This window comes from Netta rufina, assembly GCF_964035555.1.
Source record: "Netta rufina genome assembly, chromosome: 1".
Lineage (NCBI taxonomy): Eukaryota > Metazoa > Chordata > Aves > Anseriformes > Anatidae > Netta > Netta rufina.
The window spans coordinates 72377531-72405077 of NC_140123.1; the positions used below are offsets into that span (position 1 = coordinate 72377531).

Here is a 27547-nt window from a genome sequence, read left to right on the forward strand (position 1 = left end):
GCGGTGGCCGGGATCGGGGCTGGGGCCGGGGCCGGGGCCGGGTCGCGGAGCCTCTCAGCGGGCGGGCGGCAGGCGGCAGCCATGCGGGGCGGCGGGCTTCTCCTGGCGGCGCTCCTCGCCCTCCTGGCACCTGGCAGAGGTGAGGAGCGGCTGGCGGGGTCCCCCTCTCCGCCCCGCCGGCGGATCGCGGACACCCCTTCCCTTCCCTTCCCTTCCCTTCCCTTCCCTTCCCTTCCCTTCCCTTCCCTTCCCTTCCCTTCCCTTCCCTTCCCTTCCCTTCTCGCCCCGCAGCACCCTTCTTTTCCCTGCCTCGCCGTCGGGGCGCGGCGCTTTCCCCGTAGCCCGTAGCAGCCAGCAGCGGAGCTGTGGCTGTGGCTGTGGCAGCGGGTGCGGCTCGGCTTCCATTTTAGGCAAGCAGGCAGGCTGACAGTAACTTCGGGCAGCGGCTCCGTGCTGGCCAGGAAGCCTGCCAACCCGCTCTTTATTATTGCGATGGCGGAACAGCGGCGTAAAGCACGGCAGCGAGTTTTCTTAGAGCTGCTCGCGTCTGCAGCGAGTGTCTGGGGAGGGTGTCTGTGCCGTAGCGTGGTTGCATTTGAGCAAAAAACATTCAGTGAGTTCCCAGTGCTTCCCTCCCGCACACTACTTGGGACCTGATGGCCGGGCTCCTAAAGCTCGAAAATGCCGTGCAAACTGTCATTTCCCACTTCTTTCTAAGAAACTTTTTTTCTCTACCTTCTTAGTAAGACCTAACGCTATGCCTAGGTGCGCTCTTTCAAGTTCTCTGTAAAAGTACCGTTTCAAAGCTTAACTCTCGGTATCTCTTCACCGCGGGAGGGAAGGAAAAATACCTGTTCCTCGCTTTAGCTGGAAGCTGTAGGTATGGCAGGATGCTAGCTAAGCAATTCGGCTTCAAGCCTATATGAATGGAGTTGTACTGCTGTGGTCTTAGCTGTGAGGCTAGCAAATCCAGGCTCACGGAAAAATAGTGCCATTTTATAGTCACTGACTCTAAAACTTGGAGATGATTCATGCTGTTGACACTGAGATATCATCTTACTACTTATTTGGAAAATGCGCTTCTCTGCAAACAGTCCCCACAGTCCTGGACAGCAGGGTCTTTTTTGAGGCTCTTACAATGTGGAATTATTTGGAGTTGCTCAAAAACAGCACTTCTAAACGTACTGCCTAGCAGTTTGGAGGTGAATACAGGCTGTCCGGTTCCTGCTTCAGTGGAGGGCAGGTGTGCAAAACACAGCTTCAGGGGGTTTGCTTAGAATTCAGAAGAAACCGATGCTACTTTTTTTTTTTTTTTACAGATTGCTTCCAAAACTGAGGTTAATTTATCAGAGCACTGGCCAATTCTGGTAATATGAACCATATAAATAGATTATAATTAGTTTGGACACTTCTTCTTAAAGAAAACATACAAGAATTCAAGAACTGTCGAGAATGTCAGCCTGGGGAGGGTGGAGCCGCTCAGGAATTTCAGATGTGTGGTGGTGCAATTTTAGATTAAAGTAAAGGAAGGAGAGCCTGAATTGTATCCTTTTGAAAATTTGAATTTCTCTGCTGGTAGGCTGTCTGTAGTCTGAACTGACAGAACTGCTATAGAAAGCTAAGGATCTTACGCTGTGAGTTCAGCTGCCACGCAACTGTTTGGTTGTGACTAGTTCTCCTGGACTGCTGGCTTTCATAATTCAAGCCTGCAAGTCTATGGCCTTGAGAATAAGCTTGTATTGAGTCATATATTTTAGGCACATGAAAACTGTCAGACTTCAAACAGTATTCAACGTGTGAATATTTGAGAGCTATTAAACAGTGGTGAACTTTGAACTTGCTTAAAGGCTTATGATTTTAACCGTGCAGTTGGTATGGAAGTGTCTTTTTTTTCACTTGCCAAATACAAACTCTGCAAATCAGGCGGAGCTGGAATTCAGATGTCATTGGGGCTGAATCCAGAGGAAGGGTGAACGTGAGGTTTTTGTATCATCGCTTTACATGTCCAGTCTAATGGCATGCTACCTCTAGAAGCGGGATCTGTCCATTTCTCTCCCTCTGTGGTTGGTCTGGTGCCCATCAGAGCGATGATTCAGCTTGATGAGTCGGCAGATGACTAATGCTTCCTTGAGTCTGCTGCAGAAGGTTTGAAGGGTGGCAGAGCCAGCGCAAGGGAGGGGCAGGACTGAACATCAGGGTGGAAATGAAATGGGGGGGGGCAGGGGAGGACGGAGACTTCCTGCTTGGGCTGGTTGTGGGGTTGGCTCAGCCATCTTAACTCTGCAAAACCACCAGGTTAGCCCAATATCTAACTTCAGGCATCTGGATTTCAGAATCCAGTGACAAGAAGTACTAGGTAACAGGATATCTGCACAATTTATGTGAAGAGCACAGAACCTTAGAAGGTGAATTAAAAAATAAAAATAAAAAAACCTTGCATGATGAGCAGCAGAAAACTGCTAGAGCTTGCACGCAGACGGGAGGATCAGTTTCCCTTCTGTACTGCTGAAAGATCAAGACATACAAGGGCTTAGACTTGGGAATATGTGCCTGAAGTATTCTTCACAAGAATTGAGTACAGCTTGCTGATTGAAACACAGTAGCCACCAGAAGTAGTAATTGTGGTAGTGAACACGAGGAGATGAAGAAAATACGTGCTGGGAGCTGATGTATCAGTGTTGTAAGATCAGTAGCCTAAGGTAAATTACAGATGAAGATCCCTTCTTCCTAAGACTGCGGTAACTATAGGACTATGAGTAGAGGGAAAGAAATGGGTGTGTTCCTGATCTCTTGCTGGGGCAAGTCATTGTTGAGAAGAATGACTGGTTTGTTGGTTGAATGGAGGCAAAATGAGTGATCTTGTGGATAGAGCACTCGTCTGGAGCAGGGACTGCTGGAGACTGATCTCTGCTTTGTGGTCTCTGCAGTTTGCCTTTTAAATATCATTAAAGGAATAAATTTTTCTTCCAATTAAACATTTTAGTAGCAGTGCTAGTGTGCATAAATTACAGCATGAATTTGAAAAGTGCAGCACATACTCTTCCATGTTTGTTTCCTCTAATTTGAGATGGGTAAGAGCTTTTTATGTGTTGTTATTTATATAAAATGGCCTCTGCATTGCTCCATCAAAATAATATCACTGCAACAATCTTTCAGCTTTCTGTAGTTAAAGTGCTGCAACTTGGCAAGAGTTAAGTGTGACTCAGCCTACTGCTGTCCAGCCAAGACCAATTTCAATATTTTCCTGATGTGACTCTGGTATGCGTGATGGGGTTGCCTGCACTTAAGGAAGGATTCGGAGTTAGCTCTTGCTATTGTGAACCTCACTCTGCACTAAACTTGTATTTCATCAAGTGACAGCTGTGTTAGTGAAATATTGTAATAATAGTAATCTTTATCAGTTAAGATCATCTTGACAGGGGCCAGCTTCTTTCAGTCAAACTGTTTTTCCCTGCTCTGGCACAGGAAACTCCTCTTCGCAGTCTAGTAAAAGTGTTTTGAGAGAGTGTCATCAGCAAAACAGTCTCAACTGAGGGAATTTTTACTTATCTTACTGTCAGTTAAAGCAAACTGGATTGTGGATTCAGGTATTGACACAAAGAATGAAACAAACGCTTAGGCTGTTCCCTTAGGCTCAACTTGAGCCCAGAACCTCTCACCCTCCTAGTCTCAAATGCCCTGGTTTTCGCTGGTTGCACTCAGTCTGTGCCTGTTCACCAGCATCTCCTTGCATCTCCCTGCCCTAGCGGGTACTGCTGTTTAAGTGTATTTGAGCACATGGTGCTCCACAGGCCAGGGGAAGGTGTGACGGGTTGTTTCAGTGCTGACTGGACACGGCTGTGACCAGCACGGGGCAGGTCGTGGCCACCTCCCACGCAGGGCACCCCGCAGCCTTCTGCTGCTCGCACCCTGCCCAGGCCATGCCTAGTACATTCTTGAGAAATGTGTATCTAAGAGCTGTTTGGGCATGCACCTAACTCTAAGCTCTTCTTTTAACATCATCGTGACATTAATAGATGTTCATTGCTAAATTTACCCTACCTCCCTTCTGTTGTGTTAAAGGGTAAGGAAGTTTGGCAGGCCCCAAGCCCCTCTGCCTTCCTTGCAGCTTGTCCTCAGCTATCAGGTGGGCTGGGGGCAGCTGGGCCTAGGTTGTGAGTGATGACCAGCTCAGCACTAAAGCCCAGGTGTGTTCAATATATTGATTTACCACGATCATGGATGCACAAGTAGCATGATACACGTTCAGTCTAGTAGATTAATGACTGGTGTAGTTAATTGAAGCAACAGGAGTACAGGTTCTTTTGAATTGCTGGTGATAAAAACCCTCTCTACAAAGCATGTGCAAATACCAGGAACATGACTAACACAGCCAGCTACATATAAGTTATCTTTACAGGGAATGGTAGGTTTCCCGGGGAAGCACTCAGTATAACTGAGGATTCAAATCTCATCCAGTAGGTGTCCCTATGGGGGAAAAGAGATTCAGCCCATTGACTGATCCCGGAAGTCAGAAGTGTCCTCCTTACTTGTCTACGATGTTAGCTCCCTAACACTTTTTTTTTTTTTTTTTCTTGAGGTATTTTTATACCGTTTTCTTACTTTTAGGTGGAGCTTGAATGACTGCAGTCATACGTACCTTCCTTACGATTGGTAGAACATTTTCTATTTTTTTCTTTAAAAGTATAGGCTCAGAAATTCTGGGTGCATGCTCACAGAGGGGTGGCTCCACCTTGGAGGAGGGTAGCCTTTGTGACAGAGGTGTGTTTTGGCATTATAGTGAGCAGAGTTCACCTAGAGGACATAATTTTGCTATTAGTTTGGGTCAGGGCTGGCCATGTAATCTCTCAGTTCCATAGTAGCAGCAGGTTCCCCATCCCTGCAGTGATAGCACAGAGCCTGGCCGTGGTGTCTTTGCTCCACCCTCCATGCTATTTCTCTTAGAGTCTGCACACCAAGCGCCCCTGGTGTTGCCAATACCTAAGGCTGCAGGTTATGTAGCCAAGGGGATCCAGGGACAGATTCCTTGCATATCTGCCACATCTCACGCTGGAAATTTCCTCAATGCTGAACCTTCTCTGGAGATGTAACCATACCTTTAATCACAATAAGTCACCTCCAGCAACTGTTCCACACCTTCAGAGAAGGCAATAAGAATTAGTCCTGTAACAATGGGCATGTACACTCCCTAAAATCTTCCCCTTCCCAGCCTTTGCTCTCTGAGAACCAGATGGTAGGCCTTAACATCACAGTCTGAGCATGGACCCATCACAAACTCCGAGCCTTGTCCATACAGTCTGGGTTGGGTTAATGTCACAGATGTCTGAATGCTACCTACAGACTTCAGGTCTTGTATCTGCAGAATGCACAGAATAGTTTATGAGGTAAAATAATCCTATTTATCATATGCAACAGTATATTTCGTTATCTCATTTTCAAAGGCCACCTAGTAGGTAAACCCAGGTCCTCAAGCAATAAGGATCCCTTCCTTCTGGATCTTATCTGCTGCAGGGGAAGAAACATGAATGTCTGTCTCAGTCCTAATGTCCCCAGGGCTGGCTGGTACTGTATCACCCTGAGGAATTTGAGGTATCTAATTTTCTGCAGGGCTGCTATGGCAGGTTCCTGCCTTTATCTGAATTAGCCCTGCAGCTTCCTAGAGATGAGGTTCCCTTTCCCTGGAGCACAGTTTTAAGCAAGCCATTGTACTGGTGTACCTTGCCAGATGCCTGGGGATTATAGGGAATATGATGCACCCGCTCTGCTCCATGACCTTCCTCTCATTCTTGGACTGCTGTGTTCGTGAAATGCCTGCTGATACTTGATGCTAGCCTAGGCTGCATTCTGTGATGCCAGCAAGTGTGTTTATTTCTTCTAGCGTGCTGCCTACGTTTTCTTTCCAAGCGGAAAAACCTCTAGCAATCCATCACTAGCTTTGCCACAGTGAGAACACAGTACCAGACAATGTTCCTGGAGGAAAGGGGCTGATCTGCTTGCCAGGCTTCTCCAGACTTTCCTCCCTCCCAGCACACATACTGGTTCGCCATTCATACTTCCCAAGCGTGTTGTGTTCCACAGATCTCACCCTGCCTGCATTACGACTTCCTGAGACAAGCCCAAGCTTTGGTCTCTGCCCCAGCAGGGTGCCCTGCCCGGTGCTCCTGGCTCCTGCACAGACCCCGGGGCAGGCGCTGGCTCATTTCTTAGCTTTCACCTTCCAGTCTGACAGGAGTTTCACAGGTCCTGCACTTCCAACTTGTTAACACCTCATTTGCACACCCCTGCCCATATGCAGTGGGCACAGCACTTCCACCACAAACACCACCACGCATTCCCAATGCCAGAATCAAGGCTCCTTCTGGAGCCAGAGGGTCACTACAGTATCTCTCACCCTGAGCTGTGCCGTGTCCTGGTGCTGCCCGTGTTCTCTGCTGGTTCCTTTGGAGGGCCAAACAGTCTCAACTCTGGAAACTTTTATTTAATTTAACTTCCTGCAAGTTACCACACACATCTTATCATGGTTTTGGGTACTGAGAAAAAATTGGCAGTGTTGTCCCTGCTCACGAACTGTGAAGCTACAGCACTGAGTCACTTTTTCTGCAGACCTAGGGCCAATACTGCAAAAAGCTAGTAGTTGGAAGTTTGCTTGTCATGGTAAGAGCTAGTTCTGTTTGCTTTTCCATTTAAAAAACAACAAACAAACCCTCTTGCTTTCTCAACCTTGCACACTAGCTTCTCTGGCTCACAGACTGTAATCTGGGAAAGATTTCCCAGCTTGCTACAGGAAAGCACATTTTTCACCTGTTGAAAATAAAATTGTTGCAGGGATACTATACACAGACGTCTTTTAGACTGATTAATCCTTTGGCATTTGATGTGACTGGGGAGCCCGGAAGAGCAGGATCTAAAAGATTTTCTTTGAAGAGTTCCAAAAAGTCATAAAAGAATTTTTTGTGATGGTGCACACTTAGTTCGTGGTGGCATAAGGCATGCTTATAATACCTTCTCCAGATATAGAACGATTCATTTAAAATCTATAATTAACACACCAAATTCAGGAATTATGCTAACATATTTTGGGGAAAAGATCATTTTAAATGTGTTTAAAATAAGAACCAATTTAAATTTAAGTCAGGTTTCAGCACAAAACATCATTGTTTTGTGCAACAAATCCTACTAAAACTATGTAACAAATCCTGTTTATGTTTTTTTTTTTTTTATACAGATTTCAGTCATCTGGGAAGGGTACACATGCTATAAACATCTAAGAAATAGCGTCTTTAACTGTACTGATAAAAGGAAAGCTATTGACTGGTGCTGCTGTTAATTAGCTGCAGATGTTAATTCAGTTCTGCTTTCCCCATGGTTTAACTCCTGTAAGACTCCTGTTAGGCCCCCGATTTCTTACAAATTTTTCACAAGAAATAGTATTTGTATCTTAGTGTGTATAAAGTTTCTGAGCTGAAGAGTTTTCATCCAGGTAAAATCAAACTTATGTAGGATAGCAGTTGTTCTTTCATCAGTTAATGTTATGTATTGAGGTACAAGTTAACCTTTCCGTGAAGTGACTTTTTTAAAAACATCTATAGTTGTCACTGGTGAAAGTTTTAGTGGTAAAAATTTACTCAGATTTTAATTACAAAACTGTCTTTGTAATTTTTTATTTTTTTTTGCCTAACCACAGAAAATATTGTTTGCATCTTTTGCTTGTGAAGAATTTCAGTATTCTGAAGGAAAGAAACAAGTGAAAAATCGGTTAAAATGATATTTTCATGAGAGCAAATCCTGCAAGTCTGGTAATATGCTGGTAGTATCATTGGTTTACAGATACACGCCACAAAAATTAAATCTTGTATCTGGAAAAAATGGAGCAAGAGTATTGAAACTTGTGTTTTTTTCCCACCGTTTTCTCCCTGTGATTTGGCATAAAATCTTTATCCTGTATGAAGAGGGAAAGGGCTAGTGGTGATAGTAGTAGCAGTGTGAGGTGGTGAACAGAAAATCAGTGAGGCAAGTGTGGCATGGATAAGGTAGTTTTTAGTAGGCCTTGTGGGCTTTCTGGACGGCTCTGGAGGCACACAAGTCCATCTTAAGCTTAGAAACAAGAAGTTTCAGGGAAGGGTTTGGGGAAGCTATGTAGGAGGATTTTGGAGAAGGTTATCCTTTTTGATATTCTTTCAGTCTTCTGTTTCGTCCCTTGCTTCCTTGTCCCATGCTGGATTGTATTTTCCCTCTTTCATGCCAGAAATCTCTTCCTGCCGCTGTGTTTCTCAATACATCTCAGAGGCTAAGCATCTTGGGATTGAATCCCGAATTCAGTAGCTATTTCAGCAACTATTCCCTGCCCTCTGCCTCCCCAAAATATTGCAGAGGTGCCTGTCACATAGCCATAGCTAATGTATTTCTGTCAGAGATCTCCCTACTCGTCTTACCCGATGGCTTTAACTTCTGATTTACAAGACTCCTTCCCCCTCAGCTTTCACAAAAAGTTCCAGCTTTTCTTCTTCCCATTTTGGCCTTTTGTAAAGGCCAGGTCTTTACTGTGCAGATTAAGCAGAAATGTGGACCTTTTTTCCTCCAAAAAAAACTTTAGGCAAGAGCTGTGTTGTGAAACATGTGGCTGTAGTGAGCTGACAACTTCATTGCACCCAGGCCTCTCTGATTGTCTCTTCTTCCCCTTCCCTGCCCACTGCTCCTTCTTCTCCTTTCCCTCAGGTGTTGCTGCTGCATCTTTGTCACTGCCTCCCCTGGCAGCCCCATGCTGGCACTGCTCCCATCAGCAAACAGTTCTTCCATACGCTCCTATTGCTCTCCTGGGTTGTCTTGAAATGACTAAATGTACAGTGCAGATTAAAGTCTAGCATATGTAACAGCCCCCTGCGAGGGCTAACATTAGGATATAAAATCCACTTAGTGCTGGAAGGTGGCGTAGAAACAAGGGGTGGTGAAACGATTTCCTAGGGTGGACGTGGAGGATTTGTGATAAATGTTTTTGTCTAAATATAGCAAAGCAGAAGAGCTTCCACCAGATGCGCTTGAGCTAGAGATGCCAAAGGTTTTATTCTGAACGCATTTCACATGTTTTACTGAGCACATGAACACATCAGACCTACTGTGTCTCAAGAAAGTAGCCTTGGTATGAAAAGAAAGGTTATCTCATTGCTGAAGTAACAACAATGAGGGATGGAAAGTAAAAAGATAAATCTGTTTTTGACAGGAAACCAGAAGAAAACCTCATTGAGAAAGATCATACGCCATAATACAGGCCTGCTGGTTGCCACTGAGCTGAATTCCATATTTGTTTTCTTATCTGCCCGTTTTAGGTAACAAAACCTAGTCACACTGACCTCTGTGTGCACGGCTATCCTTCTGCAGTATTTTTAGGTAGCAGTTTTGTGGCGTTAAGACTGTTACTCAAAAAAAAAAACAAAATAAACCTTCTCCTCCAGTGTTCCTCTTCACCCAGGGAAGCCGGCTGGTGTCAGTCACATCATGCATCTGGTGGCTGAACCTAGTCCTGCATGTTCCCAAGCCAACGCTGGGATGGCACAATGCAGTGCAAATCACAAAGCCCTGTCTTACTTAATTGTCATTTATCACAGTTCTATCTCAACACCTTAATAGTAAATATTTACAGGAAGAAAAGTGTCCTCGGTGCTTTTGAAACGCTTTAAGCTTTGGCATTTGACCAGACCCCTGTAGGTTTTGTTTTAAAATGAGCTGAGTGGTGCCAGAAATGATTCAGTCTCAGAGCAGCGGATTAAAATATGAGTTGAGTCATTGCAAACCACAGCACTGGGGCTGTTTCCCTCTCTCTCCATCTTACCCACAGGAAACCCAAATTGTAAAATGCAATGTCTTTCTCTTCTGCCTTTCAGCAAAAACCGTAGTAGCTATTTTTAAAGCACGCATAGTTCTTGAAAAATCTTTTTAGTCATAATTGAGCAAGCCACAATGAAAAAAAGTCTATTAAAGCAGAGTCTATTTTTCTGTTCAGTTAATGTTTCTGATTAGCTTACACATTTTGTTTGGACTTAGCTACTGGTATACAAACTGTACCGAACTGGTAGGAGTTCTGGTGAAAAAAGTGAAAGAGAAATAAGCTGTGAAATAAGTTGTCAGCTTGCAGGTGTCAGCAGACCTAAAATGCTCCTGCTTACAGTGGAGCCATCATTTCAGTGAACTGCTGTAAAATACAAGTGTTCTTGGCTGACTTGGGTGTACACCACCAGTGTGTATTTCAAATTTCATTTTAAAGAATTTTTTTAATGAAAGGCCAAGTTCTGGTTTGGAGATTTGTTAATTATAAGTTATGATATAGATTCTTTTTCCTCGATAAGAGTGAAGATTATTTACCACTCTTTAACTGTTGAGGTTTTGGAATTTTTAGTTAACTGGCTGCCAGATCACAAATCTTGGCTTCCTTCCTGTGCTAAAATTGAACATCATCTTCCATTCAATGAAGATTTCCCTAACCTGTCTGCAGCTGAGCCTCGCTGCTGCAGCTCTTTTTCCCTCTGAGCCCTCTCCAGGACTGTGCTTTTTCCCTTTCTGCCCTGACCCCACTCCAGGAAGCCACTGGAGGTGCAAAGTATAAGCAAATACAGGTGTAGATAAACAAAACAATGGCTGGCTTTGTTCCTAGGCGATTCCTGACTGCTTGGTGGAGGGAAGCCTCCAATCAATCACCTGACATGCTTTATAGCTGGAAAAACTGTGCTGCTGAGTACTGAGATGAACAGGGGAAGCACACGGCTTCTGAAGTCACGGCAGATTGCGTGGTTGTCCTGAAGGTACTTTCCCCTTCCTCTGTACGAGACTGCGAAGGGTGCTGGAGTACACAGATGCATGTAAAGTTTTTCAGTGCAAAGAGAAATTGGAGTGTTGTTATCTGAATAGTTGTGTAGATAAACCTCTGGTGATAAAATAACATTAAGTTACTTTATGTCAATTTTAGCTGCTATCATGAGAACCAATGATTTTATTAAATTACAGAATACTGATGAGTTAGCATCTTGCTTGAGTAAAATAGTTTTCTTAAATTTGAGACTAATCATTCGGTTTACCTCCATCTTAGTTTTTCTAGTCTGTTTAACTTATTTTTTGGCGATAGCTGTGGGCAGAGTTATCTCGGCGAGGCGTAATATTCATCAGCACGGAGCGTCAGCCTGGTGTGGGTGCCCTTCCCAGCCTCACAGTGTCTTATTTCCATCACTGTGTGTATTGCTCCATGGTTTTCAAAGTACAGTTTTGGCTGCCTGTGACATGTCCTGTGTTTTGAAGGACGTGCTTCAGACTTTGGTTGACGATGGAAAGGCTCCTGCCAAAAGCTGTTGAAGCTATTGCTAGATTTAAGTGCGGAAATCCTCAAGAAGTAAGATGACTTTGGAAGAGGTGCTTGCATACTGAATATGACCTTTGCAGAATAAACCTGCGCCTTGTGGTGGGAACGCAGCTGGTTATGGAAAGGTAAGCTATGTGACTAGTAGCTGCAAGGCTCGTCAGCTTTGTGACTCTCTATGGCACAGCCTGAACCTTGAAGCTGTAGGCTGTGAGCAACGTGTACTTCAAGGATTTTGGTTTCTTTGCCTTAGTAAAGAAAACAAAACACTAAAGGCATTGCTTAGCCAGGACAGAGTTTCAAAAGTGGCCAAAGGGGAAGTGGTTGCCTAGTGCCCACAGTGCTTGGTTTTGGGCAGAGATTTGCGGGTGAGATTTGCTCTGTTTCCAGAGACTGCTTCTGAGTCTAGTTTAGGTTTCTGCCTACTAACTTTGTGCAGTGAAGCAGCGCTTTTCAATTCTGATCCAAACAAAGAATTGCAGGGGGACCGAGTGATTTATCTGGCTGGCAGCTGCCTGAGGTCTGCAGAGCAGGAATTTGGTCCAGCGACTAGAACTGACCCAAGTCACAGAACTGTGGGACAGCTGAGCCTGGAGGGCACCTCTGGAGATAGTGATTGAGATGCTGAACATCTGCTTTTATCTGCACGGGATGGATTCATGGGGGTTCCTAGACCTTTTGTAACTATTCTGTAGTTCGTTCTTACCTCATCTCTTTTCTGGATAAGCAGCTCATCATTTGGCAGGACTGTGGCCATTGTGTTAATTCTCCAGCTTTGTGGTTTACCCAGTTCTTCTGCACATTTTCTGCTAATTTAGAGCTATTTATTCCGTCCTCTTACTCCCACATCAAATCCTCCCTGGAAAACTCTGCTTTAAAGCTGATGTTTAGAGCCCCATTGTACTTTCATACTTTTGGATGGCTGTCCAAAATTAAACATGATAGTTATTAGTCTTATGCATATTTTTGAAGAGGAAATGAGTATTTTTATTGGTTGCTCTGGAGCCTTAGCTGACTTTATTCGAGGCAGAAACATTAGCAACTGCTCCAGATGTGCAGAAAGACGACACTCCCTAAATGGAGAAAATTGTTGTTGCTTTTTGGCTGATTTGCAGATGTTATTTGTGTTTAGACTGTATTTGTGTTAGGTGGGAGAGGGCTTTTTTCTTCTGAACAGAACTTCCTGCAAAGAGTTTTTGTTTCCTGTGGCTCTAAATGTCTGTCTGGTAAAAAATAAATGTGAAAAGCAGCATTGGTAGGTGGATACTTACAGGAGGAGCTGGAGTTGACACTGACCATGTGGGATTTAATTCCAGGAGAGCGCTGCCTGGCAGTGGGAGTAAACATCCCCTCTGTGCTGCTGTTGCAGAGGGACATTGCCTGCAAACCTCTGCCCTAGCGGGGAGGAGTGGTGTGGTTTTGAGCTCGTTCCTCCACGCACAGCGAGTGGTCTTCGTGTTCCAGGCTCTCCGTTTCAAGCCTCAGAGGCATTTCTTGCAGTTACATTCTGAGAACAGTGTCACTTTTTTGACATTTTCAAAAATTTTTGTGATTCACTTGCATCTCTTCTTCACCGAGAGGGTGGTCATGCACTGGAACAGGCTCCCCAGGGATGTAGTCACAGCACCAAGCCTGCTGGAGTTTAAGAAGCATTTGGACTGTGCTCTTAGTCGCATGGTCTGAATTTTTGGGTTGACCAGTGTGGTGCCAGGAGTTGGACTTGATGATCCTTGTGGTTCCCTTCCAACTTGTGATATTCTGTGATTGTAACTAATGCTGGTGGGGCAAAAATTGATTCAGACTCAAGCTTAAAAAGGGGTTTCATGGCTATCCTCTCATGTTTGAAGTGTTTCATGAGCAAGGTTCTGTCTGTTGGCCTTCCTGCTTTTTCTCTGACTTCTGATATGGTTAGGTGTTGAATATTAATACTTCTTCTGTTTTAAGTCCCCCAAGGAGAACATGTGCAGGACATGAGAGTGTAAATTCCCGTTTCCACATTGGAAGCCGGAAAAGCTGAGTTTAGTCTGGTTTCCTGAATTTATGCACGTGTGGCTACCAGCACCCCCGTCCTCCAAGATCCACGTGCCATGGCCTCATGAACACGACCGTTTTTGCAGGTGTCATGAAGAGCAGCAGCTAGGCAGCAGGACAGAGCTGAACTGAGGCCAGGGAAGGAGCAGCAGGTAGCATCCAGTGGTGGGGCAGGGACGAGCTCGCTGCTGCCGTCTGGTCGGTGCCAGCTGCAGCGTGCAGGGGCGCTGGGGAGACAGGGGAAACCTCTGCCTTCCAGGGGAAGGAGGAAAACACGGGCGCTTCTATGAGAACAAAATTCATGCCGACTGCTGCTTATGTAAGAAAGTGTGTGGTGATTCATCCCAAGTCCCTTGTCTGGGTGTGTTGCCACACATTACTCAGGGAGGAACTTCCCCAGCTCAAGGCCCCTGTCAGCTCCTGCAGTGCTACATAAATTTGAGTAATTCTGCAGCAGTAAATATCTGGGAGCACTAGTGGGCCTTTGCAGGACTCCTGTTTGCGTAGCTGTTTGGCTCTCTTGAGTACCTTCTAGCTCATCAGCTTTTCAAAAGCTTGTGGTTGCTCTGAAGTACCTTATCTTGTGTAAAGGTGAAGTATTTCACCTTCTCTTTTACCTGCTTTTTCCCTCCATCTGACACAAAACCTGTGAAAGGAGCTGACTCTTCTCATTATATCCTGGTATTTGAACTGTGGACATGGAAGGAAAATGGTGCGGACACTTCTGAGATGTTCTTGAATCTTCTCATGCCCCTAGGAGCTAGAAATACCTGCTGTATTGTGCTAATCAGCTTTATTGGCAATTAAACTTGTTTAGACTAAACAAAATGCACATAAGCTCAGTTACTGTAGGTGTGGCTTAAACCTCTTAAGAGTGCAGCATACTCTTGCTGATTTTTTTCTTCTTGGATCAGGCTGCTACCTTTAATCTAGTTCTGTATCTGTATTTGCACTGTCTCATTGTTTCTTCCCTTAAACCAGCCGAGTCCTTGGTTCTGGGCCTCTTCAGTTCAGGTTATTTGAACTGTTCCTCTGGTTAGCCCCACCAGTACTAAACGCTGAGTGAGTGCAGTCATAAAAGCAAGAGATCTAAAGACATACGAAGGATTGTTATGAACAATGGATAAACAAACTTCTTCTCTGCTCCAGGTGTTTTCTGAATACCTTTTTCTTTCTGAAAGAAGGAATTTTCTTTCTTTGGCATGTTTTGACCATTTTTTTTTCTTGTTAATATGGAGGTTTCTTGCTATAGTCTAAGCAAAGGGGTGACTCCTGAGCTGAGATTTGTGTCAAGTAGTTTGGGTCTGGTCATTTTACTGAGGCTTTAAGGTGTTGCAAGATAATGTAGGTTTCAGATAAATGACTTGCAAATATTTTGTCTTCTGTGAAATGATTTTTCATGAACTAAGTATCAAAAAGAGCTTATAGTCTCGATCTGGAGTGAAGAAAATGAAGTAAACTAACTTTTTTTTTTTTTCTTTTTCAAACTCATGATCTTTACCTCATGACTTTATCTAGGGGGTTCTAAAGTCACGTAGTTGATCCACTACCATAAAGCCATGAGTTGCCTCTGTCTGTTTCCTTGAAAGGACGGGGCACGGCCCAGGCAGTGCTACCTCCCCACCTGGTTGTGAGCAAGGTGATAATAATCCATTCGGATGTTACAGCATGCAAATTACTGCTTAGATTTCAGTTCTTGCTATAGCAGTTCAGTTGCCTGAATTGAAGACTACCTTGAAGGGTGTTTCTGGAAGTTGTCATTCCATGTTTCCATATTAAAAATAAAATAAAGGATCTTAGATTCATTTCTTCTGTGAAAACAGCATTAAAAGTGCAGTTATTTGAGAAAGAAAAGAGATTTCAATTTTGACCTCAGCTGAGATAAATGATGCCACCACATATATGGGCATCCCTCAGTCTCGTGACTTGTCCTTGTCTTAGTGTGGCCTGTCCTGTAAGCAGAAGGAACATTTTGCTTGCAATTGTTTTTTTAATTCCCCTCTTCAGACTTTGCAGTAGCCAGTGATGATTCCCTTTCTGTAGCTGTCTTCTTAGTTGCAGGAAAAGCCATGCACATCAGTGAGTGCTTTATGTGTATATATTCTGAATTAAGTTAGATGTGGTGGTATTAAGGTTTGTTCTGGGTGGCTTGATACTCAATAGGTAAAAATACTCCCAGTTTCTTTGCGTCTCGAGCAGAAAATTTGGATGTCTTGCTTCACCATCCGCCATAGATCTTCATGCCTTTTCCTTTTGCTGTGCCTCAGTGAGAGTATGAATGATGAACTGTCTGAAATATCCCAAGCATTTGTTTTAGTGTCCGTTTATCATACGAGCCTCCGCTGCCAAGATCACATTACTATATACATGCTGGGAAACCAGTTTGTAGCACGAATGCCCTGAGTCAGTGTGTTGCAGTTGGCTGGTTGAGCAGCAGTAGCTCTAGCAATTGACCTAATATAGCAAAAGAAATGTTATTTTCCTAACGGCTGAAAATGAAACTTAATCTAGCTGGAGCAGAGAGACCACGGTGGTGACAGCTGTCTTTTAGGAAGCTGAAGAGACTGCTCAAGGTTACCTATGCTAATAACTTAATCATCTTCACTACTTTTGACCTTTGTTAGGGGAAAAAGATAAGTCTTCTAAAACCATGAAAATCTGTTTTTAATGCCGAAGTATTAAATCCTTACCTAATCATATCACTTTCACACCAGCCTTTGTTCTCCATTGCTCTTCTTCACAGTTGGATATTGTAAATTACTGTGAATTGGAGCTGTAACCCTGCTCATTTTGTGGCTTAGGGGAAAGAAGGATGGGAAAGAATATGCAGTGAATGGCACTAAGAAGGCATGCAATAGCAGTGGCAAGAAAAAAAAAGGATAAGTACATTATATTAACTGTCGGAGTAGGTTGTGGTGCTCTGGACCCTTTCTATAGCAACAATTTTTAGCACTGTTCCTTTTTTTGTGGGGGGGTGGTGGCCTGGAGAAATAGAGAAGGATATCTGTCTTTAGCTCTGATTCAAAAACATCCTTCTCGTCTGACGCAGGAAACAGAAAACATACTTCAAGAAAGATCAAAGGCATGTTTACAACCATAGTAACTGTTGATTTTGAGTAAGAAAAAAGTGTTAATACTGTGATTTTGTTTTCATATGTTTATAGGCAATGACGATGACTTCAGGTTAGAAGATGCATTTGGCAAGTATTACACTCTTGCAATTTTTTTTTATTTTTTTTTTGGGGGGGGGGGGAGGGCAGGAAAATAGTGGCTGTCCCTCTGATGGTTTCTGAATATCACTGCATGACTGAGCATGACAGTGTCCCCACATACAGTTTGTTTAAACCTCAGTAGAACAATTCAGCTACATTGGGTCAAAATGGTGACCACCTAGAATTGAAATTTATTTTTGGGAACACTCAGATTCATCTTGAGAGGAAAACATCTTGCTGTATAGGTTTGATCTCGTGCTTTCCATTGTATAGACATGGGCTTAAATTTGTCCTGTATGTATCTTCCTAATAGTGTAGGAAATTGTTTTTCAACATTTTTTTTCCCACCCCTCTATCTGTCTTTAGCAGTACCTTCAGAGAAACCTCTTCCAACTCGGAAGGCACCGTCAGACAATGGTGAGATCCAACTGCCCTCTAATACCTTTTACTGTGAAGTCAAGTATAACTGTATATACTAATTTGAGACTGAATTTTTCAGTTTAGTGGCCAACAAAGTTGTGATATTTCTGAAAAGGAAAGTAATTCCCTAATAGCAAAAAGAGTTCTACATTTTAGAGTCTTCTGCTAATGCTTTTACAGAGATAAATAGTTTGATATTATAAGTTTAAAGGCCCTTTGAAAATTCCTTTCATTGGCTTTCATCTGCATGTTTCAAGCTTGCTCAACTTGAACTAGCTGTTGGGATATCCCATGTGGTTTGGCAGCTAATGGACTCATAACTCTGTGATGCTCTTCTGTGGGCCGCTGTTGAATGAGCATGCCATTATATTCTTGGTGAAAACATTGTGGTGTGCGTTTTGTGTAAAAAATAGTCTAAAACTAGTTCAATTTTCACCTTACACTTAAAATGTCCCTTATTTCTTTGTAGATGGGTTTAGCTTGGAAGATGCTCTTCAGCCTGGTAAGTATAATGTTTTCCTGGGTACTGCTCAGTGGTATTTAATGTAATGTCTATCCATCCTGTATTACCTAAATGTAATAATGGCATTGAGTTGACTGAAGTAATAGATTACAGATGAAAATAATTGCAGTCCAGTTGTGTTTATTTCATTTTACTGGACTGGATCACAAAGCTGCATATATTTCACACGTTTCTTTAACAAGTCTTACTTGTTTCATTGCTGTGTCTTCACTAGATGGCACTAAGTCCATAAATAATTACTTATGGAAGTAGCATTTAAATCTGAATTAATCCATTTTAACTCTGTTTGTCTATAGGTGACCCCAAGCCAGGTCCGCCTGCAAAGCCTAGAGACTCTGGTAAGACTTCTAGCACAAATGCCTGAATTGTGACACGTTTTCACTATCCCAGTTAAACTTCTAATTACTCTTTTTTAATTGTTTTTGATGAATGTCAGGTGTTGGTTTGGATGAACACTAAGAAGTGAGGAAAAATTGGCTTGCAAATAAGCTTTGCATCTGCCTTGACATTTTATAAGAAAACCTGTTGAGTCACTTTTCTTTCACTCAGTTGGTTTAAAAAAAAAAAAAAAAAAAGTCTGGTTAAACAGGTAATGCCCAGTAGCTCTTTGGGTACCATCACTAGATCTGTTGCACTGTGGTACCTAACACAACATTACAGTCCTAGGACAGTAGCACTTTCTGCTGATCAGTTTGATTTAGCCCTTCAAAGTTTTCTCTTTGCTAAAGCAGCCTGTTTCCAAACCCTGACACTTGAAAACAGGTGGCTATTTGAGAAACAACTAGATGAGTGAATCAGATGGTAAGGCAAGTGAAGAGAGAGGATCTTTTATTGAATTGGAAGCTGAAGTTGAGGTCTTAAAATTGTGCTCTAGAGGTGCCAGCCTTTTTGCACTGAATATGCAGAGAGCCTAAGGAGACCTGATCTGATTTGTGCTAGAGCTAGGAGGAGGCAAGACCATGCTACATCGAATAGAAGCACTATACAGAAGAAACCGGCCTCTGGGTGGAGTCAGCTGTTGGTCAAAACACAGTTTTAGAAAACTACTGCTGGTGTGTTAATTTAATGTGGGTAACAAAGACTGTGACCAAACAGCACAGAAGTATTTAATAAGATCCTTTATTCTCCTGTTTTGTTGCAAGCAAAGTGAAGTGTCATTGTAGGGACCATATTAATAGTTATATAATGTGGACCTTTTCATGCTTTTGTTTGTTTGTTATTTTGTTGTTGTTTTAAGTGAGATACAAATCTGGTAGTTCTAAAAGTGACAATAGCTAAGTAATGTGTATTTAGTAGAAAAAAATTTAAAAGTTCAGCATTTGAAATCAGACTTGCAAACCAAAATGCTGCATAAGACTTAGTGAATTGTACTGCATATGTTCAGGCATAACAAGGGTCTGACATATAGGCTAATGTAGCAGAAACTCTGTTAATTGCATCAACTTAAAGTACAGTCTTTAATGTAAAATAACCAAACAAATAACAGCATTAGCTTATGAAAGGAAAAAAAAATTACAGGGGGGTGACTGACATAATTTACAAGTCAGATAGTCCCACTGCTTTTGATTTCTTCACACTAGTTAAGTTTGGTCACTTTATTCCAACTCTGTGTATGTGACCCCAGCCAGCTCTGCCTGCAAAAATCCTAGAAACACTGTCAAAACTGTCCAAAGAGAAATTTCTGAACAGTAGCATTTGTTAATCTTTCCTCGTCCCTTTCAAAGTTACTGTATTATAATCTGCTTTTGATCTCTCAATGTTTTTTTTTCTAAATATCTCGTTTGTGTGTAGATAACCCGAAGCCAGGTTCACCTGCTAGAGACTCTGGTAAGACTTCCGGCGCAAATGCCCAAATCATTAAATGTTTTTACTATCCCAGTTAAACTTCCACTAATTACTCTTTTTTTAATTGTTTTCAATTTATGTCAGGTGTTGGTTTGCATGAAAACTTAGAAGTGAGGAAAAATTGGCTTGCTAATAAGCTTTGCAGCTGTCTCGACATTCCATAACAAATATGTTGAGTCACTTTTCTTTTACTTAAAAGTGGGAAGGAGGAAGGAAGGTGAGGACAGAGTGTACGTGTTCGGGGCATTGTTGTTGTTAGGTGCCTGTGGTGGAGCATCTATGTTATTAGATTGACTCCTCTCATCTTCACGAACTGAATCTGCACTAGTCTTGCTAAAGCAAGTAGGAATAACTACATGTGATTTGTATTCTTAAAGTATCTAAAATAAAAGTAAAGCAAAGTGTTGCTTTTTTAGTTATTTTTAAAGGCCCTAGGTTGAGAAATAGGTTTCTTAATTCATCTCTTAATACATATTTCTTAATTCTTACATTCAGTTAAGAAATAAATTTCTTAACTCAGAATACAGAAATACAATCCTTTCATGTTTGAAAGGTATGTTTAAAACACATGCCCTTCCCCGCCTATTGTGCTTTAGAGGTTTTCTCTGTCTTTGCCTATCTCCAAACAAAACACATTCATGGGCCTCAACTACGCTGATACTGTTACCCAGGAATGTGGCAATATTTCTCACCTGGAACACAAACCCTGGTTCTTGCTCCTTCCCCTGCCTGATTTACAGCAGATACTTGTACGCAGGTTTTGCATGCCTCAGTACAGTGCTTTTGCCAGATAATAAAACATCCTCTGGTCTGATGGTTTTAGCTTTGTGGTTTGAAACATCTTTGCTTTCCATAAACTAAAGATTCATTTGACCGCAGAGGGAAGAAGGAGATCTCCAGGCTCCATGAGTTGAGGTCCAGTGAGAGTGGAAATGGACTGGTTCAGTGTCCTGCAATAAATCAGAGAAGAGAATTAAATTTGAATCTTCCCATTCTCAGGCAAATACTGCAGCCACCGGACTGTGGCATAGTGAACTCTTTCCTTTAGCTACTGTGTTGTACAGGTTCAAAGGATGGGTTGTGACTTAGAAACCTAACCTTAGAAATACATTCACACCTGCAGCCTTGAACAGAAATGTTCCTTTCCTGTCCACACCCTTTCTCTGCTTTATCAAGATACATGTAGTGAGGCTTGGGCCATTCCACTAAAGTAGCCTACAGAGGTTCTTCCTTGTTTAGCAAGTAATATTTGTGCATTAATACCTGCTCTTGGACACTGGCCTCTCTTTTGTTCAGGAAGTCAGGCAGCAGTGGTGCTTCAAAACTGTATAGTGCTGAGCTGAAACGTCTCTAGAGTGGGAGGGCTTTTGCAAGGTGAACACACAACCATGACGCTGAGCCCAGAACTGCCAAGGACTCAGTGGAATGAACTAGAGAAAACTTGCATGTCATCGTGTCTTTCCACTGAACCTAGAACACATAAGATAATATTGTTTTTATTTCTTATAGGCAGCTTTGATGATACGGATCTATACAATGGTGATTTACCAAGAGGAGGAGGTGGCGGCGGTGGTGGCAGTGGTAAGATAGTAGTTTGTGTTTTTTATTGACCCCATGGTTACATGAGCTTTTGAAGAAAGCTTATTTACAAGCTCTAATTTCTAACACCTTTGGTTTTCGTATCAGAGCTATAACAGCTGACCTTCCAGTTCAAAGGCAATGTGTTCTGTCCCTGCCAAAAAAATACCCAGATAATTAAGAGGATCTAGGAAACTTCAGTAATTTTTACTGTAATATTAAGAAAGGTAAGTTTTAAAACTGAGATGCAGAGGTGTTATTTATTTCAAAATTCACCACAAATATAGTTCTTAAAGGCACCTGAGTGATTTTTTCAGATCTTATATAAAATACTCTTAATGTTTTTTTAGTTCCTGTGGTTAAGAAGCCCAGGGGTGGGCTAGAAGGTGGTCCATCTTGTTTTTCTCAAAGATTTCACCTTCCCAACAGGATGAATTAATCCTTAGACTTTCAAGTGGCGTAGACTATATTTACACAGAGTGATACATAACTATTTAATACCTTATCAACCTTGATCTAAATAAGCTGCCATGTCTAAATGTTATGGTGCATCTCAGTACAGAGATGGTCATTGGGACCATCCTGCACTATTGGTTATCATGCCCTGTGTGCATGACTGCACTTTCACCACTTCTAAGACAGAGTTAACACCACTGGTGGTGGGCAAGTTGATTAAACTTCACAGATGGGCTGCCCTAGTTTTGCAGCAGTGCTGAGCGCCCAAGGTTGAAGTTGCTATAACCACGACCTGTGCTTTGAAAACAGAAAGTTTGAATGCCAGAGAGCTTAATATTGTATGGATAAAATATTTTTTTCATCATCAAATGGCCTCTAATTTTCTATGATGAATTAAAAAAAAAAAAAGTGATGTAACTGTTCTTTAGACACATAATAACTAAACCTTTTGTTCATCCTTGTAGGACAAAAGGACTCAGGTCCAAATAAGGTTGAAGATGGCGAGGGTAAGTGCATGAATTCCTGTGTATGGTGTCTGTATATCTTAAGCTTTTTTTGTGGCCTTTTCTTTGTTGCTAATACATGTATTCTACAAGAGTACTCACTGCTGCCAGTGGATTTCAGCTTCAGAATTTTGTGCAATCTAGAATTCACCTTCAAGCTCTGCTTTTATAAATCTATGAAATCTCTGTTGGAAATGATTCCAAGTTTTAAAATCTCAGAGGTGCTGGTGCAGTGACTGCATGCATATACATGTAACTTATATTTGGCCATGAAAAGGGTAATTTTTTTAATTTTTATTTTTAAAATAGTGGAACTTGTAACAACCATGCTGAAGTTGCTTAACAATAGGCACTACTAAGAAATTAATAACTATAAAATCAAAGGAACTACTTTTCATTATTCACAAAGAGAAAAAGTTGATTACTACGCTTTCCTACAATTTCATGTTTATTGTTTTTTAAGTGTTCATGGGATTTACTTTGAGCCAATACAAGTTTGACTTAACTTTCATTTCTAAAATAATATCTGTAAAACTCTCTTTCAGCTTCTCAGGGAGCAATAGCTGGAATTGTAAGCGCTGTCGTTGCTACTGTAATTGGAGCAGTGTCTAGTTTCATTGCTTATCAAAAGAAGAAACTTTGTTTCAAACAAAGTGGTAAGTTTTCTAAACTATGTTGTGTTTTTTTTTTATAGACCCTTTTATAGAGTTTTTTTTTTTTTTCTGTTTTGTATTTTATATGGGAGCTAGAAATTGATTTTTTGCATCAGGTAGTTTTAATAGCTTGGTGAATTTGTGTTCACAGGGAGTAACCTCTCTTTCTAGTCATCTAAGACAGGGAGTCTGAAGAATGCCTTGCCCAAATCGTAGAATTTCAAAAGCAGACAGCCTTAGGACTCTGTATTCCTTAAAATAAAACCACCTCCTGCTAAAGAATGAGCAGGAGAGATTGCAAGAAAACATTTCTTCAAGGAAAATTGTGTGGAGATTGGGGATTACAGATTATTTTCATGCTGGAAAGTACCTTGTCATTTCTAACTTGGAAATCTTGCCTTTGTGTCTTCACAAGATGCTTACCCATACATTAGGTTTTTGACAACTACCTTGGATATTAATCCCCTTTTTTTCTGCAGTGGTCTATTCATCACACAATACTTCCTTTTCACCTAAATAAGATAGAATTTAGGCAGTACTGTAGGTAATACGTGGGACAGAAGCTTTGTTTTTGTCTTTTCTAGTCTTTTGGAATGGTTGGTGAAGGGAGAGGACAGAACAGCAATCCAAAGAAGCACTGATGTTTTCGAATTTGGGAAGTTTGAAAGCTGAGCAACATAGAATCATAGAAGCATCTATGATATACGTTAAAATTAATAGGATCTTAACTAGTATCAGTAGCCTGTTTTCTTCAGTGCTATTTCTTCCCTCAAATTATCTCTATTCAACAGTAACTTTGAAGAGAATTTCAGTGCTAAGCATCTGTTTGTTTCCCAGCAGATGAAGAGAATGTGAATATGGATAGCCATAGGGGAGCGCAATCTGAGCCACCTGGTAAGAGAAGAATCTAGATGGAAGACCAAATTTTTGGTGGGGATCCTATTAAATACACTTTGTTGACATTTAACATTATGAAGAAAATTACTTGTGCTGCTTTTTATGTTATTTTTTTTCCCTGTTGTTGTTGTTTACAAAACAAATGTTTGTAACTACCAGTACAACTAACTTAGCACCAGGTCAAGATTTCAAGTCTGATTATATGGCCATTCTTCTCTAGTTCTTTTCTTTTTTGAAAAGATGATTTTTTTAAATTTTTTTTTTCCTTGAGGAGTCTCTGAAATACGGGAGCTTAGAGAAAGTTAAGAAGAATTGACTTTTCTCTCTAAAAGTATTATTGAAGACACTTATGAGAACACATGACTGCTCCTTTAGTGTTTTACATAACTACAATTAGCTGACAAGTATTTCATTAGCATATGTTGCATCTGATTGGGATCTGTTACCTTGTTTTATATTAAACTCATAGAGAACTCTGCATGAATGCACATTAGGAAAGGTTAATAGCATTTGGGCAGAGAGAAAACTACACTGAAGGCAAGGAGGACTGAACTTAGAAGCATGTTGTTTTAACTAAAACATTCTGCTTTGAATAGAAATTATTGTATATGAGAGTTATCAAATAACAAATCTGTGTATAACAAGCTGTGACAGCTGAGGAAAAATCTATGAAGCCAAGAAAAAGCCTAACAACCTCACCCTTCCAGATATGGTTGGCGTTGCCCTAAGCTGATGGAACAGATGATTAAATCTATGAAAGCCATAGATTTGAAGGAAGCAGTGTAGATGAAAACTCAGCTTTCTAGCCCTTGTGACTGGTCCGTGAAGGAACAGGCAATACAACCTCATGCCGAAGTTTGATGAGTATCTTTCAAATACTGAACACTGAAAACTCAAATTAGTATAAATTTGCAATATTGCTTAATTTAAGCCCAGCAGAACCAGTTCTATTTTCTTATACTTTTTTTTTTTTAAAAAAAAAGGTAGTCATTTGTATGGGTTTACTGGCTAATGATCCTCTTTATGAACATTTTTCCTTAAAGCTGTTAAATATATTAAACTGTCAAGGAAAAAGCATTAGCTGGTAGCTGGCTGTTGAAGTCAGGACAGGAGATAAGTAGATATCCTCAGTTCAGCCATGTGCTAGTAAGACAAGTAATACTCTTCAAAAAACAAAGGCAGTTAACATAGGGTTTGGAATCAAGATATGCTGAAACTTTGGGCGAGTTTCATCAGAACACCAGATCAGATGATGCATACTGTAACAAATGAAGTCAAGCCTGGGATGTTACCATAAATAATTACTCCTGCCTACATTTTTATGTCAACCTGTTATATCCCAGATTTCATATTTGTATTATATTTTGTAGGCAAACGTGAGCATGTTTTGTGCCAAGGAACTAACCAATCGTGCACAGCATGGTGCGGCTGCTGATCTAAGTTTAGGGAGTCAGCAGCCATTATCTTTGCTTTTGGTAATGTAGTGTTGATGTAGCTACCTGGATTCTGGGTTGAAGCAGTCCTGCGTTAAGCCAGGCCAAATGGCAAAGGAGGACAAGTTTGTGTTTTTAAAATTTTATGTGGACTTATCTTGGACTTCCTGAAAATGTAGATTGCCTGGTTAAGTCTGTTTCCATTAGATATGCAGACAGTACTACATCTCATTTTTACATCTGTAAAACTGCAAATCTAAAACTTCATGTTGGATTATTCGAACCGTAAGTGTAGGTGGTAGCTACACGGATCTAGTAGGATGTGGTTACTTGTGTGAGAAATATGGGATGCAGTATCCCTTGTTATGCAGGGCACTGGCTTTTCAGAGTTAAGTCTCTGCTTCCCTGAATTTATCTCAGTTTCAAATGCCTACTGAAAATGTCTGTTGTCCATATATACTGTTACATAGTATTATGCACCTTACATTGTATACTAATTTAGTGTACTAACCTTGAGTTGTTTCTGTCTTTGTAGTTCAGCGCACGCTTCTGGGGAACTAAGAGAAATCATGATGAAGAACAGACCATTGAAACTGGATAGGGAGCCTGAAAAAAAAAAAAAAGGAAGCAAAAAAAAAGCATAATGTAAACAGCAGAGTCTGAAGCTGCGTGAGAAAACAGTCCATGTTTGAAACATTTTAGGAAGCATGACTTAGACCTGAGTACTTCTGTATGGCTACCCCGTGAAGCAATGTTGCACATCAATATATGGCCTTAATGACAGGAGTGGAGAGTGATGTTGTTCTTTCCTTTACTCCTGTGACAAATGGGTGTGCCTCAAGTGCATTCAGTATGTTTTACTTTTCTTTACCTTTCCAAAAACAATAAGCAATTAATGATTTGTTATGTCATATCTTTAGGCAGTGTAAATGTTTTTTTGTTTGTTTTGTTTTGTTTTTATTTTAAATCCTGTATAAAGTCAATGTACCAACCAACAAAAGTGGTTTATGTTGTGGGCACCTGAAAGCAAATGAAATGGCTCATTTTGTGTGGATAATGGATCTCAGTGTGGGTGCTGCTGATACAATCTGTGTAGCTGCCTTGGTCAGCCACTAAGGAAATGATAATTGTTTTTGAGCATCCAAAAGACAAAAAATCAGAGTTTTGTTTTTGCATTTTTTTTTCCATTTCATCTGTCTGGTACAGATTCAGAACAAACAAACTAGTCCACCCAGACCCTTCATCCTTTCTGGCTCTTCTTCTTGCTTAGCAACTACTGAGCTGGTCAGATGTGGAAAAAAGCCTGATTGACAAACTAGAGCCATAATTGGATTTTGTACAACTTGTGAGATTGAGGTTTGGCAACTATCTGGACAGTTGTGAATGAAGTACTGGGGAGTGGGGATTAACATCATCACGCTTGCATAAGCAAAATTTTAAGAGAAAATACTTTGAATTCAGATGGCTCATAATGCACTTAGAAGGCAAAAACAGTACTTCGATTCAGAAATAAAGAATGACAAGACTGACCAGAGCAACCCAGCCTCGCTCCACAAGCATCCACTGAACATACATGTGAAGAATGCTTTTGGATTCGTGAAGGATTGCCATCGGGATGAAGGGCCATGATTACATCCTCAGTTGAAAGCACTTGTGAAGTTTGCTGTGGCTTCTGAAAGCCACAGGGAGTTTTCAAGGATCTATGGAAACATGGGAAACTGTGCACTTCATAACAGCTAAAGGACTGAGTCTGAAATAATAACTAGTTCCGTCTGGATGGAATAGTCCAACCAGTTCTGTTGGCTTTCATTCTAAGTGGTTCCAATTTTCATGCAATTTTACTGTATGTCTTACTAATATGCTTCAGCCACCTGGCAGAGTTCTAGAGAAAGAAGATATTCCATTGAATATCTTAGAAGTCATTGTGAATTTGGATATTAAACATGCACATCTGTGCATTCAAATATGAATGCATGCCAATTATAATTCATTTAAGAATTTCTTGTACTTTTTAGCCTGCAACAAAGCTTTACACAGACTTTTGTCATGGAATTTATTTGTATACCTCTTCTTTTCCCACTTCTGCTTTTAACATGAAAGTGCTAAAACCTTTAAGTGTTTTCAAGGGTGGAAAAGTGATTTATACATAAACATTTGATCTATGTAAATAAAAGAAATTAAATGTACAGCTTATCTGCATGAATAAATATATAAATGCCAAGCGTAGAGGAAACAAAAACAAGCCAGTCTTTAAGGAAAGAATGAGGGGGAAGCTCAGAGTAGCTTCGGTTAACCAGATTCTTGAATCCTTTTCCAGCATTTGCAAGCCTAAAAAATACTTACTAAAACCCTCCTGTCCTGTGATTTTTCTAAAAATAAATTTAAAATTAAAAAAAAAAAAAGTATTTTCCGTCTTAGTTTCTCTAGAAATGCAAGTTTTGGTGCTCTACCAGAGAGCATTTTTCAAAGGGAGCTTTTCTTTCTCCTCCGTCGGCAATTCAGATTTATTTCTTACAATTTGTTTATTTTTTATCGGGTTAGAGTGAAGTTGCCCAGTAGCAATGAAGCCATGAGTTGTTTTCACAGGGTGCTTACCAGTGTGAAGTTCAGAGATGACATTTGTGTGAAGTACAGGTGTGGCTTTTGAGCAAGAAC

General features: G+C 41.2%; 1 protein-coding gene across 5 annotated transcripts; it reads left to right on the plus strand.

Annotated features, from left to right (window-relative positions):
- LOC311212214 (CD99 antigen-like) lies at positions 1-27280 on the plus strand. Of its 5 annotated transcripts, none has more exons than XM_084291431.1 (11): positions 1-139; positions 16537-16572; positions 16951-17001; positions 17474-17506; positions 17824-17865; positions 19319-19354; positions 20882-20953; positions 21871-21912; positions 22455-22565; positions 23400-23492; positions 25428-27280. In XM_084291431.1, the coding sequence occupies exons 1-10, from the start codon at positions 82-84 to the stop codon at positions 23471-23473; spliced, it is 555 nt and encodes a 184-aa protein (XP_084147557.1). In that variant the 5' UTR covers positions 1-81; the 3' UTR covers positions 23474-23492; positions 25428-27280. The 5 variants fall into 5 exon arrangements, with proteins under 5 accessions (XP_084147557.1, XP_084147554.1, XP_084147558.1 ...); XM_084291428.1 differs by having other exon boundaries at positions 23400-23456; XM_084291432.1 differs by having other exon boundaries at positions 23403-23492.
- Positions 27281-27547: the final 267 nt, after the last annotated feature.